Source organism: Budorcas taxicolor, chromosome 15 (assembly GCF_023091745.1).
Source record: "Budorcas taxicolor isolate Tak-1 chromosome 15, Takin1.1, whole genome shotgun sequence".
Lineage (NCBI taxonomy): Eukaryota > Metazoa > Chordata > Mammalia > Artiodactyla > Bovidae > Budorcas > Budorcas taxicolor.
Window position 1 is genome coordinate 79,697,707 of NC_068924.1, and position 21,995 is coordinate 79,719,701.

At 38.7% G+C, this 21,995-nt stretch overlaps 1 protein-coding gene across 1 annotated transcript; it reads right to left on the reverse strand.

The window, feature by feature from the left end:
• Positions 1-8,234: 8,234 nt before the first annotated feature.
• Positions 8,235-21,709, reverse strand: LOC128060007 (olfactory receptor 5B12-like). The gene is made up of 2 exons (XM_052652216.1): positions 21,583-21,709; positions 8,235-9,184 (listed from the first exon to the last, which is right to left on the reverse strand). Exons 1-2 carry the CDS (start codon positions 21,707-21,709, stop codon positions 8,235-8,237), a joined length of 1,077 nt encoding a protein of 358 aa, XP_052508176.1.
• Positions 21,710-21,995: the final 286 nt, after the last annotated feature.

A 21,995-nucleotide genomic window follows, 5' to 3' on the forward strand; every position in this document is an offset into this window, starting at 1 on the left:
AATATATTAAGTGTTTTAAATACTATTGAAAAAATCTTCTAAAGTTTTAGTTGTATGTAAAGCTAAACGACAGAGGATGAGATGGCTGAATGGCATCACTGACTCGATGGACATGAATCTGAGTGAACCCCAGGAGTTGGTGATGGACAGCGAGGCCTGGTGTACTGCGATTCATGGGGTCGCAAAGAGTCGAACACGACTGAGCGACTGAACTGAACTGAACTGAACTGAACTGAAAGCTAAAATGCCATCTTCCCTGGTGGCTCGGACGGTAAAGCGTCTGCCTGCAATGCAGGAGACCCGGGTTCGATTCCTGGGTTGGGAAGATCCTAAAATATTGGACAATAAGAGCAAAAGGGGTGGGAATCAATCAGAATAAATATGTTATACAGTTCTTTCATAATGAAGACAAATTAAAATATCAAGGTACAACAATAAGTGAAGGATGAAAGTTGCAATAATAGGAGAGAAAAAGAGGAAAATTAACTACTTAGTCTGAGATGACTCTAATCCAAAGGAAAGGAAAAAATGAAATAAAAAACCAGCGTGCCAAATAGAAGACAAGAGGCAGATTTCAACCCACCGTATCAGTTATTAATTTCAGTGTCAAAGTCCAATAATTTCCTTTTTAAACTGAAATATATTGAAGTAGATATATATATTAAGGAATCAAACACATGATCATATAAAACACTTATTTTCTAACTCTTAAGAAAAATGACTGGAAGGCTTATATATGCAAAGCAATGGTCAATATTTCCTAAAGCTACTCCAAGATGCAATCCCAATTTCTTTTCTACTAACTTTTCTACTCAAGTCACAGAAACAAAACTGCCAACAACCCTACAAGATGAGGTTGGATGAAAGCAGGTTATGGCTTCCCTCTCTTATGATCCTAACTTAGCTCTTTTAAATAGAGGGAAAATTGACATATGTTTCAGATGTACAGCGTGATGATTTGATACTTGAATGTACTGTAAAATGATCATCACAGTAAGTCTAGGTAGCATCCATTCTGATATAATCACAATTTTTCTCCCCTGTGATGAGGATTTTTAAGATCCGCTCACTTAGTAACTTTCAAGTATGCAATATAGGAACATGAACTGTACTCACTATGCTGTGCATTGTAGCTCCCATGTACGTTATAACCACAAGTCTGTACCTTGTGAATTATCTTATCTCATTAATTTAAATACACCTTTTGGACCATAAGTGGATTCCTTGGCACTACACTTCAAACCTCAAAAGTCCTCACTTCTAGATTTCTCATTTCAGATGAGAACAAAAGTGAAATCCTTCACTACCCTTAGCCTCAGCTTCTGTATTTTTTTAATGGAATTAGTGATTCCCACCCCTGATGTTTCATAGAGTGGTTTGGAGATGAAATAAGATGGAGGATGTGAAATGCTTAGTAAATCACTCAGTCTACATAAAAGATTCCTCTTGTTATCAGAGAGTGCTATCCAAGGTCATTCTGACTAACATATTGCAGCAATGTCAAGTGAAGGAAAAGGCTTCCTGCACTGAGGCCCACTTGTAATAAAATAAAATCAAGTGAGCAAGGTGCCCGGGGCACCAGGTTATTCTCACTCAAGTGAGTTTCAATAAAGTCAGGTTGGGACTGAAGGGTCTGATGACAAATGTCTTGAAGGGTATTACTCTGATGTGAACCTCTCAGGAACAAGCTCTCCTGTGATCCATCCACAGGTCCAGGCCTCATGCACTCAATATTTTAATTAAAATCTTGCCTTTGGGGATCAAGTACTTGGGGAACTAACTAAGCAAAGTCATGGGTGTATGAGTTGGTATTTCTTCTACAGTATACCCATCTGTTCTCAAAAATAAAGAAAAAGAGGCTGTTAACACTCTTGGAAGCTGCTGATGTGGACATCAGAGCAGGAAGGAAAACACAGGCTGGGGCATTGAAGCACAAAGCCTCAGACATTACTTCCATAAATCCTGTGGGATTTTCTTTCTTTCCCATTGGAAATAAAATATCTTTCTGTGTCTATCGTGCCCTTTGAATTTGGAAATCTAAGCCTGATTGGGGCAAAATCTAGAAAATGGCAAGTATTCCAGCTTTATTCTAACCCAATACTAATCTTGCTTCCCTTTTATGCATATTTCATACCTTTAGATGAAACTATATTTCTCAGATTTCTTACAGTCACATAAGGTTCGAGTGGTTTTCCAAGTAATTCATTTCTAAGTGGTAAAGAGAGACCACGCCTTCTCATTCTTATACTTAGTAATACTGACATCTTCCACAAGTGACTCTAAAGGTTTCTGTAAGTGAAACAAGAGAATGTGATAAAAACGCATGGTGAATAATAACCATACACTCCTATCACATCTGCAAGGAAATTTCTTTGTGTGTAGGAAGAAAACTTTTGTAGCAAGCGTGTATATGATCTCTGCCACCATCCAAAAAGTTAGTTCAGTTAGAATTTTATCAACATGATTTTCAGGGAACCTGAAATATATAGCAAACAAACAAGTAGTGAGAAATAGTTCTATACATTCCCATTCAAATGCAAAGTATAATAGAAAATCATATCTTATTCTGATCTCTGGTGAGTTTTGTTAAGTTTCTCTGAATAATGTTTACTTTTATTAATTCCACCTCTTTGAAATATAATTGTTATATGACATTATAGAAATCTGACAACCACCAAGCTGAGTATACACATATATGTGACTTCCCAGGGGGCACCAGTGGTAAGAAAACCTGCCTGCCAGTGCAGGAGATGCAAGAGATGTGATTTCAATCCCTGAGTTGGGAAGAAACCCTGGCAGAGGGCATGGCAACCCACTCCGGTATTCTTGCCTGGATAATCCCATCGACAGAGGAGCTTGGCAGGTTACAATCCATCAGTTCAGTTCAGTTTAGTCGCTCAGTCGTGTCCGACTCTTTGTGACCCCATGGACCACAGCAGGTCAGGCCTCCCTGTCCATCACCAACTCCTGGAGCTTACTCAAACTCATGTGCATCAAGTCAGTGATGCCATCCAACCATCTCATCTTCTCTCGCCCCCTTCTCCTACCTTCAATCCTTCCCAGCATCAGGGTCTTTTCAAATGAGTCAGCTCTTTGCATCAGGTGGCCAAAGTATTAAAGTTTCAGTTTCAACATCAGTCCAACCCATGAATATTCAGGACTGATTTCCTTTAGAATGGACTGGTTGGATCTTCTTGCAGTCCAAGGGACTCCCAGGGTCACAAAAAGTCAGACATGACTGAAGCACACACACACAGACACACACACACACACACACACACACACACACATTTATGTGTGTATGTGTTGATTTTATGTATATAATATATATAATTAAATGATTACCTTGGTAAGTTTAATTAACATATTCATCACCTAACATAATTACAATTTATTCTCTTTGGTTAAGAAATCTTGAGGTCTACCCTGTGAGCAACTTTTAAATATACAGTAGAGTATAATTAACTGTAGTGATTATGCTGTACACACATTCTCAAAACTTGTTTCTCTTATACCTAGGCGTCTGTACCTGAGCACTCCTTGGGTCCCTCAGGGAGTCAGCCTGGGACCCACTTCCACTCACCAGCAGGCCAGCACTTGCTCCTGGTACCCTGGGGGCTTATAGCCAGCCACCTTGACCCAGCCTGACTCATCATTGGGCCAGCACTACAGAGGACTCTCCTAGACATGCAGTCAGCCTGGCTAGGATCCATTCTTTCCAACCAGCAGCTGACAGCCTCTGTACAAGGCCAGGCCCAGTGACCAGCCAGACCAGAGGCCGGTCACACCTATCCGCACACCCAGAGAAGTCATCCTGCTGCAGCAAAATGACTCCACCACCCATACAGGGGCCTCCCCTGGAGCACAGAGCAGAAGGGAGTGCCCTGCTGGGACATGGAGGGTGTCTCCTACATAAAGCCACTTTCCAAGGCTGGGGAACATAACCAACCTATCAAATAAGATAGAAAGTAGTGAATTTGACTAATTAATGAATTAGTCAAAATAAGGCAACAAAGTAATATGATCCAAATGAAATAACAAGATAAAGTGCAGAAGAACTAAATGGATATATGCAATCTATCCAATAAGGAGTTCAAGGATTTGCTCTAAAAGATGCTCAAAGAACTCAGGAGAAGAAAAGATGGACACACTGAAACTTGTAAGGAAGTAGAGAACATAAAGAAGAGCCGAAGAAAGCTGAAGAATAATTGAAATTAAAAAACACACTAGAAAAGAAATAAGCAGAAGATTAGATGATATGGAGGAATGAATCAGTGGACTGGAAGACAGGCTAGTGGAAATCACACAAGCAGAACAGAAAAAAGAAAAACAAACATCAAGAAATGAGAATAGTTCAAGAGACCTCTAAGACAACATCAAGGAAACTAATTCTTGTGATAGGGGTTCCAGGAAGAAAAGAGAGAGAGGAAAGGGAAGAAAACATATTTTAAGACATAAAGCTGAAAACTTCTGTAACCTGGGAAAGGAAACAGATATCCATCTCCAGGAAACGCAGAGAATCCCAAACAGGATCTACTCCAAAAAGTCCACACCAAGACACCTTGTAATTAAAAAGGCAAAAATTAAAGAGAGAATATTAAAAGAAGCAAGGGGAAGGCAAATCATGTACAAAGGAGCTGCCAGACGGATATCATCTAACTTTCAGCAGAAACTCTGCAGGCCAGAAGAAGGCGGCATGGTACGCTCAAGGAGATGGAAGGGGAACCCAAGAATACTCTCCCTGGAAGGGCTATCATTAAGATTGGAAGGGAAAATAAAAACTTTTACAGCTTAGCAAGATCTAAAAGAGTCCAGGACCACCAAACTAGCTTTATAAGAAATGTAAATGAGACTTCTCCAAGTGGAAAGAAATAGGCTACAACCATAAACAGAATATTCTGAAAGGAGAAATCTCACTGGCAAAGGCAATTATACACAAAAGGTAGCAAATCAACCACTTATAAAGTCAGTAGGACGGTTAACAGACAAAAGTAATAAAATTATCTACATCCACAATAAGCAGGTATGGGATACACAAAACAAAAATGTGTTTCTCCCTATTGCATATCCTGTGCAATATTGTGTTATTAATTCTCTAAAGGTTTAGGACAATTCACCAGTGAAGCCACTTGAACATAAAATTTTTGCTCTGGGTAGTGTTTTAATTATATTAATCTAATTTTTTACTTAGTGTAAGTTTACTTATCTTTTTATTTGTCCTTGAATCTATAGTGTTTGTGTCTTTTATAGAAATTGTGTCTGTCAACTAACTGTTCCCATATAATTGCTCTTAGAATTCTTTTAAACCATCTTATTTCTGCTAAGTAATTTGAGTGTTCTCTCTTTTTTCTTGATCAATCTCAATTAAGGTTCGTAAATTTTATGATCATTTCTAAGATATGCCCCATGTCGCCACACATTTGTAGCCTCCCAATTAGCAATATCACTCACTAGAATGCTATTTTTCTTCCCCAAGAATGAACATACATTGACACCTCTTAACCGTATAAAGGTAACAGCTTACATTAGAGTTCATTTCAATGCTGGATATACTATGGATTTAGACAAGTATATGATGGTATTATCTTTCATTATAGTAACATACTAAGTATTTTCGCTATATTAAAAATCCTCTGTGATCCATCTACTCATCCTTTTCAAAGCCCAAACTCTTAAAAAGCACTGACTATTTTTTACTATCACCATAGTTTTGCCTTTTCCGGAATGTTAATAGCAAAACCAGACAGTTGGTAGTTGATTCACATTGGTATCTTTACTTGGAAATATGAATATAAATATTTTTCATGTCTTTTCATGGCTTGATAGCTCATTTTTTTAACACTGAATAAGGTTCTACTGTTTGGATTGCATAAGATGAATCCATTCATTTATTGAAGGACATATTGATTACTTCCATGTTTTCTTAATAATGAATAAAGTTGCTATAAATACTCTTGAGCTACTTTTTGTGTGCTACTTTTTAAGTTTTCAACATATTTGGGTAAATAACAAGTAAAACAAGTGCTAAATTATATAGTAAAAGTGTGTTTAGTTTTGTAAGAAACTGATAAACTGTCTTCCAAAGAGATGGTACTATTTTGCATTCCTATTGGCAATGAGTGAGAGTCCCATTGCCCTACATCCTTAGTAGCACTTGATGTCGTCAGTGTTCTGGACTTCGGCCATTCTGAAAGATGTGCAGTATTCTTCCACTGATGCTTTAATTTGCATTTTCATTACGACATAAAATGTGGACAATACTTTAGATATTAAGGTTTTTTATTTGGGTTGGCCAAAAAGTTCATTTCCATAAGATGTTATGGAAAAACTTGAGCAAACTTTATGACCAATAATTTGTAAGACTATATGTAAGAGGAAGCAGAGTGTTCAGGGATCGCTTCATGAGCATGAATCCCATGTAGCCATGAAGACCTTGTGCTTAGAAGGTTCTGCACCGGGTTTAACACTCTGCTCTTGCTAACTTAAAATTACTATACATTTTTAACAAGGGGCTCAGCACTCTTGTTTTTACACTGGGATCTGTAAAATATGTAGCCAAAATGATTCTTCACACTTGAAATATTCGAGGGAGGCTTTAGCATTTTATAAGAATAATTCATAGAAAACGAAGAACCTGGTTCCTTTTCTCCAAAAGGAAAAATCTTTCCTATCAGGAGAGATAATCTGTTGCTTTCACTTGGTTCTGAAGGATAAACATTTTAACTATCTCCATTTCATTGTTGTGCGCAATCGCTCAATTATGTCTGACTCTGTGATCCATGGATTTTAACCCACCAGGCGCCTCTGTCCATTGGATTATCCCAGGATTAATACTGGAATGGGCTGCCATTTCCTCCTCCAGGGGATCTTCCCAACCCAGGGATCAGACCCATGGCTCCTGAAGCTCATGCGTTGGCAGGCAGATTCTTTACCACTGAGCCACTCTCCGTTATCCCATAAAAGGATATGCTGGCTCTTCAAGCCAAACCACAGGCGCCCTCAATGCTAGATTCAAAACATTCCATTCAAAACATTGCTTCCCACATATGGGTCTGTGGTTTTGAAATAAAAATTTACATTCTTATATATTTTCTATGTGTGTTCTAAATTATTTAACCTAGAATGAAATAATTGCAGAAAAACAAATACATAGAGAATTGATAATTCAAAGACATTCTCATTAGACTAAGTTGGTACTATTTTAGTTTTAAGAGATATGTTTATAAGCAATTATTATCGTATCTCTGGATGAGTCTTAGTGTTCTAATATACCCAAATTTAAAAGCTAAACTAGATTATTCTTAGAGACTGGTAAGGACCAGTCAGCTCAGCCTCTAATTTGAGCCTGAATGGTGATCTATCAGTTGGTGACCTGGCTGTAATGGGAAAGGAAGGAGCATAAAATGTGTCCTACGCTGATCATCTAAAGAGTTAAGCCTGGCTGTAAAACTAATGTTGTTATTTTTATATCATGCTTTAAATTATACTTTCATTAATTTCCCTTTATATTCTGCTATGCTTTTTTCTGTTAAAATTGTCTCATGAAGATGTTACTCTGGGTAATGAGTCCATAAAGATGACAATTGAGATAAATAAAGATGCCCATTTAACGATGCTTATTGTCACTGAAAAGAATTAAAACAAAAGCACTCATAATAAACCTATAGTGATGATGTTTGGCCAGAGTATTAAGTATTTAAATGAAATAATTTCAAATATAGAGTTCTTTTTTAATAAAATCGCATACAAAATGACTATTTCTATTTTAAAATATGTAAAATTATATTTTAAAATGTATCATCAGACACCAAAATCATTGGTTCAAATGGCAGTATTAAAACAGACCAATCCCATTGGACTCTTGAACTCATTTTTCTCTCCATCCATAGGTGGGTGACTTACACGTAAACTACATGAAAATAAGGTGCAGGGGGCATGTACTTAAATATGCAGGTGAGCATAAATGTCCATATGAAAATATGGTTGATCACAGAACAAATATACAATAAAATGTAATTTTAAAAAATTTTAAAAATACGAATTATAGTTTCATGCTTGATTCCTGCAAAGTCATTATTCCTAAGATTGCATTTTGTCAACACGTTTGTTTCCTAGACTTAAAACCTGAGGAATGATGTAAAAAAAAAATTACATAATTACTGACAGAGCAAGTCAATATTTTCCCTAGCTTGATTTGACGTGTATGTAACCGTACTGTTGTTGTTTCTATATAATTAAGATATGACTCTTAGAGAAGACTTTGCCTTCCCCACAGCCTTTTTTAATGCCGTCTTGACCTCTTTGTTCCTCAGACTATAGATCAGTGGATTCACCATGGGAATGACTATGGCATAGAACACAGACGCCAGTTTGTCTGTGCTCATGGAATGGCGGGAACTGGGCTGAAAGTACATGAAGGAATCTGTCCCGTAAAAGATGGAGACAGCAGTGAGGTGGGAAGCACAGGTGGAAAAGGCCTTCTGATGTCCTTGAGATGAGCGCATCCTCAGAATGGTGACAAAGATAAACAGATAGGAGACCAGGATGACCAGGTTAGAAAAGAGGACATTGAAGCCAACCAGAAGAAATGAAACCATCTCACTTCTGCTGCTGTCTGAGCATGAGAGAGCCAGGAGAGGAGTAACATCACAGAAAAAGTGATCAATCACATTGGATCTGCAGAAAGGGAGACTAAATGCATTCCAAGTGTGCACAGAGGCCACTAGAAAACCAAGGACGTAGGACGCCACGACCATCCAGGCACACACTCTTGGTGTCATGATGTTGGTGTAATGGAGTGGTTTACACACTGCTGCATGACGGTCATAGGCCATTAAGGCCAAGAGGAAAGTTTCCACAGAGAGAAAGCCACCAAAAACATACAGTTGAGCAGCACAAGCTTTGTAGGAAATGGCCTTGTCTCCCACGAGGAATCCAGCCATCACTTTGGGAGTGACGGCTGTGGAGTAACCAAAGTCCACCAGAGCGAGGTTGCTAAGGAAGAAGTACATGGGAGTGTGGAGACGAGAGTCCAGCAGGATCAGCGTGATCACCCCCAGGTTCCCAACCAGGGTGAGGAGGTGGATGAGCGCTAACACCAGAAAGAGCGGGATCTGCAGCTGTGGGTCATCAGTTATCCCGGCAAGAGTGAACTCAGTCACGACTGTGCTGTTCTCCGTGGGGGCTATTTATGCATTATGAAAATGCAATGTATGAATGAAAAAAAGGATCTGGGTGGTACCTGAGCTTAGAGCCATAATTATGTTCAAGTTATACCTTATGTCTTAATTTTCTAAATTAAATATAGGCATAACAACAAAAGTAATTTTAAAATAATGTTAGAAATATAAAATGTTCTAGCTTAAAGGATTTGGATGATAATATAATCCAGTACATCTATCCTCATAAATGATTGAAACTGAAGTACAGAAATGGAAGGAGACTTATCCAAGATCATTGCAGAGATTTGTTAAAAATGAGATCCCTAGTGGTTCAGTGGTTAAGCCTCTGTGCTTCCAACATAGGGGGCATGGGTCCGATGCCTGGTTGCGAACTAAGATGTCACATGCTGCACAGCGTGGGCAAAAACTAATAAAAGAACAATAAATAAATTTAAAAATGAGATTTGTTAGCCTCCCAATTCAGATTTTTCGGACACAAAGAATATTCATGCAATAAAATAAGTTACTGTAATTTAATTCATTTCATTGTGATTACCACTGTTGTATCATGAGCAGTGCTATATTCTAGTAATACAAATTTTAATATATCAAGTTCTAGCTTTAATAGTCTCACAAGATAATAGGATACATAGAATGAGTAATTTCCACAAAGTTCAATACTGTAGAAATTCCCGTACAAGGAATAAAAAATCCAGAGAATAGAAGTTAACAAGTGTGAGTCCAGACTAAGGACACCTAAATGCAAATTCTAGCCCCGCCTTGTGCTAGATGACTGACTTTGGGTATTGCTCACTGTGACTTGGGCATCAGTCTTCCCTTGAACTCAATATCAAACTGGCGTGATGGTGCAAACTGTCATTGCAGGGTTTTACACGTTAGACTAGGACCGAGTTATTAGTCTATGCATTGATTAGAAGGGTGGATGTTGTAATAGAGAAATTCTGGATAACTCTACAGTGGAACATCCTATGTGCTCCCTCATGCATCTGCTTCTTTGCCCAAAACTTTTGACTCTCATATTCTGTCCTTACCTTCTTCTAATTTTTCAAATGATAATCCTGTTTTACTCAAGTTTTGTACAGTCCAGCTATGCCAAGTATTTTCCGAGTCATCTTGTGTATTAACTAGAATGTCTGAGGTTCAGGTTCTCCATCTGTAAAATGGGTCTAACATTATTGCCTGACACTTAACAGAATTCAATTAATGTAGATGTTCTTCCTGTTAGAAGATAGTGACAGATTCTATCTAGGGACCCAAAATGTAGGTGAAGTTAAAGAAAGCTTTATGTAAGTCTGGATTGTTATGATGTCACCCACTTCCATTTTCTTTGCATTAAGCTTATTAATCTATACAACAGTTAATGATGGCTTAGAACAGGATGGTACTGAGGGAGGTAGTGAGAAGTTATGCAATTATGGATATATTTCAAAAGCAGAACTGACTGGATTTCATGATATGTTGAATGTAGGCATTAGGGAAAGAAGAAGCAATAATGACTTCATTTTTTGTATAATAACAAAAGAATGGTGTAGAAGAAGCAGATGTTCAAGAAATAGCAAGAGCGACAATTTCCGAATAGTCACGGTGAGTCTGGGATTCCTTCTGGCCATCTAACTTAGAAGGGTTGTGTAAACAGCTGGACTTGTTGCGTCGGATTTTATTAATTCGAACTATATGGGCAGCTTGCTAGTGATTTGATCTTCTCATATCATATTACATCCACAAAAGTAAATAAGACCACTAAAAGAAAGACGTTGGAGAGCAAAAATCAGAGTGTGATCATGTTATAAAGTCAAAAACCTGGAGCATACAGCATTAAGAGCAAAGTGGAAGAGGAAATTGCCATCACAGAGATGGCTGTCTCAAGGCACAGATTTCAGTTGGACAACTAGGGAACTTCCAGAGGAGAGACTAAGTGTGTGCTGGTTATGCCGATGACTGAATGTCAATCCCAGAAGGAAAAGCAGAATGATCAGGAGTTGGGCAGGAGTGGCTGCTTGGCTTAGAAAAGGATAGGAAGAGATGTGACCATTATTTAACAGGGGTTAAACAGGGGTTGAGGGCTGGCCTGAGATTCCTCAGCTTCGTGGTGAGTGACACGCTGATAAAGAGAATCATGAGATTAGTCCTTAGGTCTCAACATAGAGGGGGAAACCAGGCTATGAGGCTGTGGAGTGGAAAGTGGGGTGACTGTCTAGACAGAAGCCTGCAGCTCCTAACTCCCTCTTTACTCCTGCTTGGTGGTGGGGAGGCCACTGAGGGCATTGTCATCCAGAGAAGACACCCTTTTGGTTTCTACCTCACCTTAATCCATACAAAGTTTTCCATAAGTTGATGGATAGGGGAAGTACACTGGAAGCATTTCATTTTATTTTTCACCATCCCTTTTCTCAACAAAGTGAAGGAGTAAGTCTTGATCCAGCCTTTTATTAAGGAGAAAAAATAATTTCAGGCATGTTCTTGAGATAACATAAATGTTAAGATAAGAATTATAAAATGCCTTTAATCACATATTGACTTTTTCAGCAGTCTTTTAAAAAGATTTTTATGGATTGTGCTACCATTGGGTGTTTACTGAATTTTTTTCAGTAAATCCTCCAACATTCATTCTCCTCCAAGTACTAACTAAGTGCTTGCAGTCTATCAGGTTGTGTGCTAATTCTAAGGGCCACGATGACATAAAAAAACATATTCCCTGATCAGGAAGTGCAGAGGATCAAGTGAGATATATAAAATGATGAATGTGGATATACCCTTTGGTCAATATAACTAACAGTTAATCAGTCTGGGTGCCTAATGCCAGCAAACCACAAGGATGATCACTGGAGTCTAGGTCCTCTCACTCATGAAAACTGTTCCTTCTGGTGTGATTTCTACACCTGTTCTCTCGGTGCATTTATATGATTGTTCTGTTAGACTTGGTCCCCTTTATTTATCTCTATTTCTTCTCTTTTTCATTAACAGTGTTACATGCCCTCCAGATTTTAATAAATTTCAAATCAAGATTCAATTTGATACTCTCAAATACCTTGGGATTAGACAATGGAGCTAATATTTCCATACTTCAAAAGAAGAAACAAAAAGTGAGAAAAGTTGAATAACTTTTCAATTTTTACAAACCCCTGCATGGCAAAGCAGGGACTCAAGTCCCTTACATTCCTTTTACTTTTTTACAAGATAAGTGCACATCCTCCTTAAGAATTTCCATAGTGTTTGTGACACAGTCTCTTTTTAAAAATCACAGACACATAATAACATTCAAAATGTTCAATATTCAGTTATGGATGAATCAAGATGAAAACAGGTGCACTGATATATTTTCCTGGTTACCTCTGTCCCTAAAAGTTTATACAGATTGCAGACTTGATTGGAGGCTTACCTGACTTCCTAGACACTGAACAGGCAAATTCAACACTTCCACATATGAGTTTCAAATCTGAAATTCAGTCTATGAAAGAAAAGATATATTCTGCTGAGATGGTCTTCTCAGCCTTTGGTCAAAAGGGAAAAGTTCTTCAGTGCATGGAAAGATTGAGGAAAAAATACTTAATGGCAGAGAAGTAGCTAACATGTCTTATATGGTAGGAGCTGCTGATCTATCTTCTTAAATAAGTCACTTAATTGCTTTAAGCCACTATATATTCCTCTGTAAAATGGAGATACTAGAAAGGCAGCCCCAAACAATATCCTCCCTAAAAGACTACTGCTGTCATGAGAAAATAAGAGAATCCCTGCAGTGTCCTGAAAATGGTGGTCACGATAATCAAAGTCATGATTATTTGCAGGTATTTGCCTTGGTCATTATTCCAAGCTTCCTGTAAATCTGGTTGCAGAAATATCATCATATCTGTTAGATAACTATTGACAATCATTTGAATGAATGAACGGTCAAGGTGCTCTAGCACTTGGTCTGTTACCTGTAATATAAGGCCAGATGGAGCTATTAGAAACTGGGAGAGAGAGAGAGTTATACACTCATGGACTTCTCAGGGGACAAAGCCCCCATGAGAACAACAGCAGGTCTTAATCTCACTGCTGGAGAACAACTGATGAAGGTGTCTACAAGGATCCAGCTCTTCTTGTTGAGGATAACCCTGAGTGTATTAATGTAACGTATATTAATTTTCTATGATAATGCTAAAATCAAGTTACATCTTTACCTCTAGATTCCAATATTGACATAAACACAGGGTATACGGACAGAGGTCTGTCATTAAGCCAAATGGATCCCGGAAAGAAGTGCATGACTTAATTCATCAGAAACATTTGAACTCTTGGTAAGAAATATTAATTCATTCAACTGTGTATTGGTCCCAAATGAGTTTAGTCATAGTCCTTACCCTGGGTGTACATATCCATGCAAAACAAACATGTTCTCAGTCTCATGTGCTTAAGTCTATTGGGGAAACAAACATGAAAGGAACTCACAATGATATAAAATTATAATTAGAACAAGTTACCCTTATGAGAGTGAACAGTAAAAATCTACCTTAAATTGTCAGGCCAGAATGTTTTTCTCAGGAGAATGAACACCTCAGTCAGTACCTAGAGGATGAATAGAGGTAACGTAGGAAAGATTGCCCAAACAAAGTGAAGAGTTACGGTAAGGACTCAAGTTGTCAAAGAAGTTGGCAGAATCTAAAGAAACCAGAAGGACTACAGCATTGTTAGCAAGATTTCTTCCTTGGAAGTTTGTTTTCATTGTCCTTTCCAGAATAAAACTCACAAACAAAAGCAAACAAACAAAAATGCCCATCCCAAACATTGAAACTATTAGGAGGAATGGCTGGGCCAGCATGAACAAATGGTAAGAATAATTCAACTTTGCCCTACCTAAAGCAAAATCCCCTGGGACTGGCAATTAATTTCAGATTGGAGTACATTTTGTTCCCACTGATTTGGGAACTTGTATCATTGTGTGCCAAGCCATATCCCATTTCTTAAGGAGAAATTTAAAATTTATAAATATGTCATACTTAAATATGTCATATTTAAAATTATTCTGAACAGCCTGTAGTTTTAAAAGCTCCAGTGGAGGAATTCCTAGAATTTGCCTTGTGATATTTGAGTAATTAATGTCTACTCTATCAAGGCATGACTGAATGGTATTCTCATACACAAGAATTTTCCGACTCTGTACGTATCATTCATCACCATCTTAGGCTACCAGTGTTTGGTTTTTATTGTTCTTGCCCTAGTAGAAACAGCTGCTACTCTTATTACCAGAAATGTGTTAGAATCTTTTCTTCTATGTTCATGTTGAGGACAGTATCTAAATACCATGAGATACATGAGCATATAAAGTGCAGACAGACATATTTAGATTTAAATATAGGATTCTTCATTTTGCCTTAAGAAAACATTTGCCAGAAGATTGACTTTAATAGTGCTATATACATCATTGTATTATAATATACTTGTAAGGCAATTTTTCTACAATCTCATCACCGTGCCAAAAAAGAGATAATCACTCAAAAATTTTATTATGGTTGTTGCTATTCATTTATTGACTCACAACAAAATAATCCTTGAGAACAAACAAGATCATCCTTATTTTTTAATTGACTCATAATAGAAGAATTCTTTGAGGATACAATGTGTTGAAAATTTTCCCCCCAAGGAATAGAGAAGTTTATACTTAATACTGGAATATAAAGCATGTACACAAATTATTATGCCACAAATAAAACGTGATGATTATGGTCCGAGAAGTACATGTCAGTTATTGGCACTTAGAATGACTCTGACGTTGTCTTCATTAATAGTATAATGTATATGTATACGGCTTCCCAGTGGCACAATGGTAAAGAATCTGCCTGGCAATGTGGAAGACACAAGAAAGGTGGGTTCAGTCCCTGGGTTGGAAAGATCCCCTGGAGGAGGAAATGGCAACCCACTCAAATCTTCTTGCCTGGAAAATTCAATGGACAGAGGAGCCTGGTGGGCTATAGTCCAAAGTGTTGCAAAGAGTCAGACACGACTGAGTAACTGAGAACACACATATATGCGTGTGTATACATATATGTATATATGTATGTATGTATGTATGTATCAGTTCAGTTCAGTTCAGTCGCTCAGTCATCTCTGACTCTCTGTGACCCATGGACCTCATAACACCAGGCCTCCCTGTCCATCACCAACTCCCAGAGTTTACTCAAACTCATGTCCATTGAATTGGTGATGCCATCCAACCACCTCGTCCTCTATAGTCCCCTTCTCCTCCTGCCTTCAATCTTTCCCAGCATCAGGGTCTTTCAAATGAGTCAGTTCTTCACATCAGGTGGCCAAAATATTGGAGTTTTAGCTTCAGCATAAGTGCTTGCAATGAACACTCAGGACTGATCTCCTTTAAGATGGACTGGTTGGATCTCCTTGCAGTCCAAGGGACTCGCAAGAGTCTTCTCCAACACCACAGTTCAAAAGCATCAATTCTTCAGTGCTCAGCTTTCTTTATAGCCCAAGTCTCACATCCATACACAACCACCTGAAAAACCATAGCTTTGACTAGACAGAACTTTCTTAGCAAAGTAATATCTATGCTGTCTAGGTTGGTCATAATGTTTCTTCCAAGGAGCAAGCTTGTTTTAATTTCATGGCTGCAGTCACCCTCTGCAGTGATTTTGGAGTCCCCCCCCCAAAATAAAGTCAGCCACTGTTTCCACTCTTCCCCCATCTATTTCCCATGAAGTGATGGGACCAGATGCCATGATCTTCGTTTTCTGAATATTGAGCTTTAAGCCAACTTTTTCACTCTCCTCTTTCACTTTCATCAAGAGGCTCTTTAGTTCTTCTTCACTTTCTGCCATAAGGGTGGTGTCTTCTGCATACCTGAGGTTATTGATATTTCTCCCAGCAGTCTTGATTCCAGTTTGTGCTTCCTCCAGCCCAGCGTTTCTCGTGATGTGCTCTGCAGATGTATTATAGTATTACATATATTATAACGATAAAGTATAATATACACAGCTACTGAACATATGTTATATGCTCTGTGTGCTCAGTTATGTCCAACTCCTTGCAACCCAATAGACTATAGCCTGGCAGGCTCCTCTGTCCTTGGAATTTTCCAGGCAAGAATATTAGAGTGAGGGTTGCCATTCCTATTCCAGGGGATCTTTCCAACCCAGGGATAGAACCCACATCTCTTGCATCTCCTGCATTGAATTCTTTACCACTGGGAAGTTAGGTACTACCTAATATAATACTCACAAAAACTCCTATATAGATGTTATTACTATTCTTTTTTAAAATGGTGGGGGGGAAGCACATTTGGAGAAGTTATGTAACTCGCAAAGGATGCACAACAGGCATATGTGAGAAATCAGGCCGCAAAAATCGTAAACATTGTTTAAACTGTATGCTATGCTGCTGAAAAGCATGTTACACTTTCGGTATATCCCAGCTTGTTTATGGTAGAAAGTGAATCACAATAAGTCTGGTTGTCTCAAAAAATGCTCCACAGAAATGTATTTCTTCAAGGTGGTATTACTTATTCAAATGTATGTAATATGCTGTATAACCCTTTCATGGACACTAACTTACACATGACTTTAAAGTTAACTTTATATTTGACAAATCCAATGTTCCTTGACTTTAATCCTAAATCTACTTTTTAAGGAATTCCTATTAACTTTTTATCAAATGAGTTTGAGGATAAAATGGAGTAGCATCTTTTAAATACTCCCATGGTAAATATCATATTAATGTGTATAGATGGAGTCTAGGGAACGGGTACAGCTGAGCCTATTTGCAGGGTAGCAGTAGAGATGCAGACATAGAGAATGGGCCTGTGGATCCAGAGGGACGAAGGAGCAGGTGGATGAACTGGCGGAGTAGTATTGGCACGGCTTCCCTGAAGGCTCAGCTGGTAAAGAATCCGCCTGCAGTGCAGGAGAGCCTGCTTTAACTAGAGTTGGACTATAGAGAAAGCTGAGTGCCAAAGAATTGATGCTTTTGAACTGTGGTGTTGGAGAAGACTCTTGAGAGTCCCTTGGACAGCAAGGAGATCCATCCCAAAGGAAATCAGTCCTGAATATTCATTGGAAGGACTGATGCTGAAGCTGAAACTCCAATACTTTGGCCACCTCATGCAAAGAGTTGACTCATTGGAAAAGACTCTGTTACTGGGAGGGATTGGGCGCAGGAGGAGAAGGGGACGACAAAGGATGAGATGGCTGGATGGCATCACTGACTCGATGGACATGAGTTTGAGTGAACTCCGGGAGTTGGTGATGGACAGGGAGGCCTGGTGTGCTGCGATTCGTGGGGTCACAAAGAGTCGGACACGACTGAGCGACTGAACTGAAACTGAATCTTTAGTTCCAGGTCAGCTTGTTCCCATTTATTTGAGGCCAGTTCTCAAAACTGTGGCAGCTTCTGCCATGGCTACAACCTGGCCAGCACGCAATTAACTTCCTCCACCTAGTGGGGTTTCAGTATCTACAAGCAGAATGTTACACACAGCGCTTAAGGAGGAACTAACGGTACCTGACTTCTTTTAATGACTAAACTAGTATTATTTGGTCTTGACTGTTTTCCTTTGTTTCTGCATTTTCTCACTTCTCTGATTAAACTTATTCTTTGGCTACAGTCTTTTTATAGACAAGAGGCAGACAGAAGACGTGGTGGGGAAGGACCACAGGGTTCTGTTACATTTCAGTCACAGCACTAAAGAAGCCAACTTTACAAGATGAGACTGCATGGTAACTTCATAGGGGAAGCAGGTTGTGGCTTCCTCTTTGCACGCAGTCTTAATTTACCTTTTTGAAGTTGATGTATAATTGACATATAGCATCATATCAGGTGTACAACGTAATGATTGGACACTGGTATAGATTGCAAGTTGATCATCATAAACTAGCTAACATCCATTCCCACATTTAATTGCATTTTTTCCCTGTGACGAGGATTTTTAAGATCTGCTCACTTAGCAACTTTCAAATATGCAGAAGTTTATTAACTATAGTCACTATGCTATATGTTAATTTACTTTGTAAATGCAAGTTTTGCCTTCTGAATTATCTAGTTCTTTTGACTACTTTTGGTTCATAAATGGACACCTTGGCTCTACTTGACAAACCTCAGAAGTCCTCAATTCTAGATTTCTTGTTTCAGATGGAAACTAAAGTGAATTCCTTCACTTAGCCTCACTTTCTAAATCTTTTTAATGGAATTAGTGATACCCACCCCTGATGTTTTACAGAGTTGTTTGATTATGAAATAAGATAGAGCATGTGAGACCTTCAGTAAATCACTCAGTCTAAGAAAAGATTTCTCTTGTTATCAGGTGGTGTTATGCAAGGTCATCCTGACTGACGCACCACAGCAACATCCCTGTGAAGGAAAAGGCCTCCAGCTCTGAGACCCTGAAGACCACCTTGTGTGAAAATCAAGTGAACAAAGCTGCCCTGGGCACCAGGGTTTCTCGCTCTAGTGAGTTTGAATGAAGCCAGATTGGGATTTATGGGTCCGCTGACTGATGTCTTGAAGGGGGTTATACTGGCGAGAAACTCTTAGGGAACAAGCCCTCTTGTGATATATCCATGGCTCCATGCCTCATGTATTGAATATTTTAATTAAAATCTTGCCTGTGGGGACCAAGTACTTAGGGAAACTACTAAGGAAAGTCATGGGTGTAAGAGCTGCTATTTCTTCTCAAGTAAACCCATCTGTTCCCCCAAATAAAGAAACAATTATTTTAACATTCTTGGAAGCTGCTGACAAGGACATTAGAGCAGGCAAAGAAACAGGCTGTGGCATCAAACCAGTCACAAAGACCTTGGACAACATGACTTCCATAAGTTCTGTGGGATTTTTTTTTCTTCCCTCTTTGGATGAAAAAATAAAAGCCCATAAAAGCCACAGAACTCATGGTGCTGGTTTTCTTCCTTTCTTTTTGGAGGGGCTTCCCTCACAGCTCACTTGGTAAAGACTCTGCCTGCAACGCAGGAGACCCCAGTTCAATTCCCGGGTCAGGAAGATCTGCTGGAGAAGGGATAGGCTACCCACTCCAGTATTCTGGCCTGGAGAATTCCATGGATACAGTCCATGTGGCCGCAAAGAGTCAGACACGACAGAGTGACTTTCACTTTCACTTCACTTTCTCTTTGGGAGTAAATACCTTCCTGTGTCTGTTGTGCCCTTGAATTTGGAAGTCATAACCTGACTAGAAATAAAGTCTAGCAAAAGGCAAGCACCCCAATTTTATTCTCACCCAACACTAATCTTGCTTCCCTTTTATGCATATTGTATACCTTCAGATGAAATTTTATTTCTTGGTTTTCTTACAATCATACATAGGCTGAGTAGTTTTCCAAGTAATTTATTTCTAAGAGATAAACAGAGACCATGCCTTCTCATCTTTACACTTAATAATACTGATATCCTCCACAAGTGACTCCAAAGGTTTTTGAAGCTGGAAGGAGAGAGTGTGATTTAAAAACAATGCATGGTGGAGAAAGACCATACACTCCTATCACATTCGCAAGAAAAGTTTGTAAGAAGAAAGCCTTCAAAGCAAGCATGTACTTGACTTCTATCACAATCCAAAAAGTTAGCAATTAGAATTTTATCAATCTGATTGTAAGGGAACCTAAAATATGTAGCAACCAAAAAAGTAGTGAGAATATTTTCTTCCCAAGGATCAACATACATTAATACAGCTACATAAAGTTATCAGTTTATGTTATAGCTCACTCTTAGTGTTGTATATTCTATGGATTTTGACAAATATATAATGATATTATCCATCATTAAAGTATCATACCAACTGCTTTTATTGCACTAAAAATCTTCTTAGATGCATCTACTCATCCTTTCAGTTCAGTTCAGTTCAGTTCAGTTTAGTTGCTCAGTCATGTTTGACTCTTTGTGACCCCATGGACTGCAGGATACCAGGCTTTCCCATCCATCACTAACTTCTGGAGTTTACTCAAACTCATGTTCATTGAGTCGGTGACACCATCCAACCATCTCATCCTCTGTCATCCCCTTCTCCCCCCACCTTCTGTCTTTCCCAGCATCAGGGTCTTTTCCAATGAGCCAGTTCTTCACATCAGGTGGCCAAAGTATTGGAGTTTCAGCTTCAACATCAGTCCTTCCAGTGAATATTCAGGACTGATTTCCTTTAGGATGGACCGGTTGGATCTCCACGCAGTCCAAGGGACTCTCAAGAGTCTTCTCCAACACTATAGTTCAAAAGCATCAATTCTTTGGTGCTCAGCTTTCTTTATAGCCCAACTTTCATATCTATACACGACTACTAGAAAAACCATAGCTTTGACTACACAGCCCTTGTTGGCAAAGTAATGTCTCTGCTTTTTTATATGCTGTCTAAGTTGGTCATAACTTTTCTTCCAAGGAGCAAGCAAGCTTCCTTTAATTTCATGGCTGCAGTCACCATTTGCAATGGTTTTGGAGCCTGAAAAAAGAAAGCCTATCACTGTTTCCATTGTTTTTCCATCTATTTGCCATGAAGTAATGGGACCAGATGCCATGATCTTAGTTTTCTGAATGTTGAGTTTTAAGCCAACTTCTTCACTCTCCTCTTTCACTTTCATCAAGAGGCTCTTTAGTTCTTCACTTTCTGCCATAAGGTGCTGTCATCTGCATATCTGAGGTTATTGATATTTCTCCTGGCAATCTTGATTCCAGCTTGATCTTCATCCAGTCCAACACCCTAATTTCAAACAAACATTGATCTGTTTCACAGTCTCCATAGTTTTATATTTTCCAGAAAGTCAAATAACACAATCACACAGCTCATAATCTTTTCAAACTGATAGCTTTCATTTAGAAATGTGAGTTTAAGTTTTCTCCATGTCTTTTCATAGCTTGATAACTCATTTCTTTTTTAACATTGAATAACATTCTATTGTTTGGATTAGACAGCTTATTATTCATTCATTTACTGAAGGACATATTAATTGTTTCCAAATTCTGCTGCTGCTGCTGCTAAGTCGCTTCAGTCATGCCCGACTCTGTGCGACCCCATAGATGGCAGCCCACCAGGCTCCATCGTCCCTGGGATTCTCCAGGCAAGAACACTGGAGTGGGTTGCCATTTCCTTCTCCAATGCATGAAAGTGAAAAGTCAAGGTGAAGTCGTTCAGTCGTACCCGACTCTTAGCGACCCCATGGACTGCAGCCTACCAGGCTCCTTCGTCCATGGGATTTTCCAGGCAAGATTACTGGAGTGGGTTGCCATTGCCTTCTCCATTCTAGCAGTAATTAATAAAGAGGCTATAAATATCCTTTAGGTAGCTTTTGCCTTAGCATAAGTTTTTAATTCCTTTGGGTAAATACCAAGTAGAACAAGTGCTAGATTATATAGTAAGAGTGTGTTTCTTTTCGTAAGAAACTGACAAACTGTTTTCTGAAGAGGCTGCACTAGTCTGCCTTCTTACTAACAATGAATGAGGGTTCCTGTTGCTCCACAACCTTAGTAGCACTTGCTGCTTCTGTGTTCTGGACATTGGCCATTATAAAAGATGTGCAGTATTCTTCCACTGTTGCTTTAATTTGCAATTTCATGATGACCTAAAATGTGGAGAATGATTTAATTTTAAATATTAATGGTTTGGGAATTTTAAAAAGATTATATGTAAGATGAGGAGGACTCCATGGGGCTTCCTGATCATGAATCTGGGGCCTCCACACAGACCTTATATTTAGAAGGTCCTGCTCTGAGTTTAAAGCTCTGCTCTTGCTAACTTAAAATTGTCATACATTTTTAACAAGGAGCTCAAAATTTTAGTTTTTACACTGGGATCTGCAAAGTGGGTAGTCAAAATGATTCTTCACACTTGAAATACTCCAG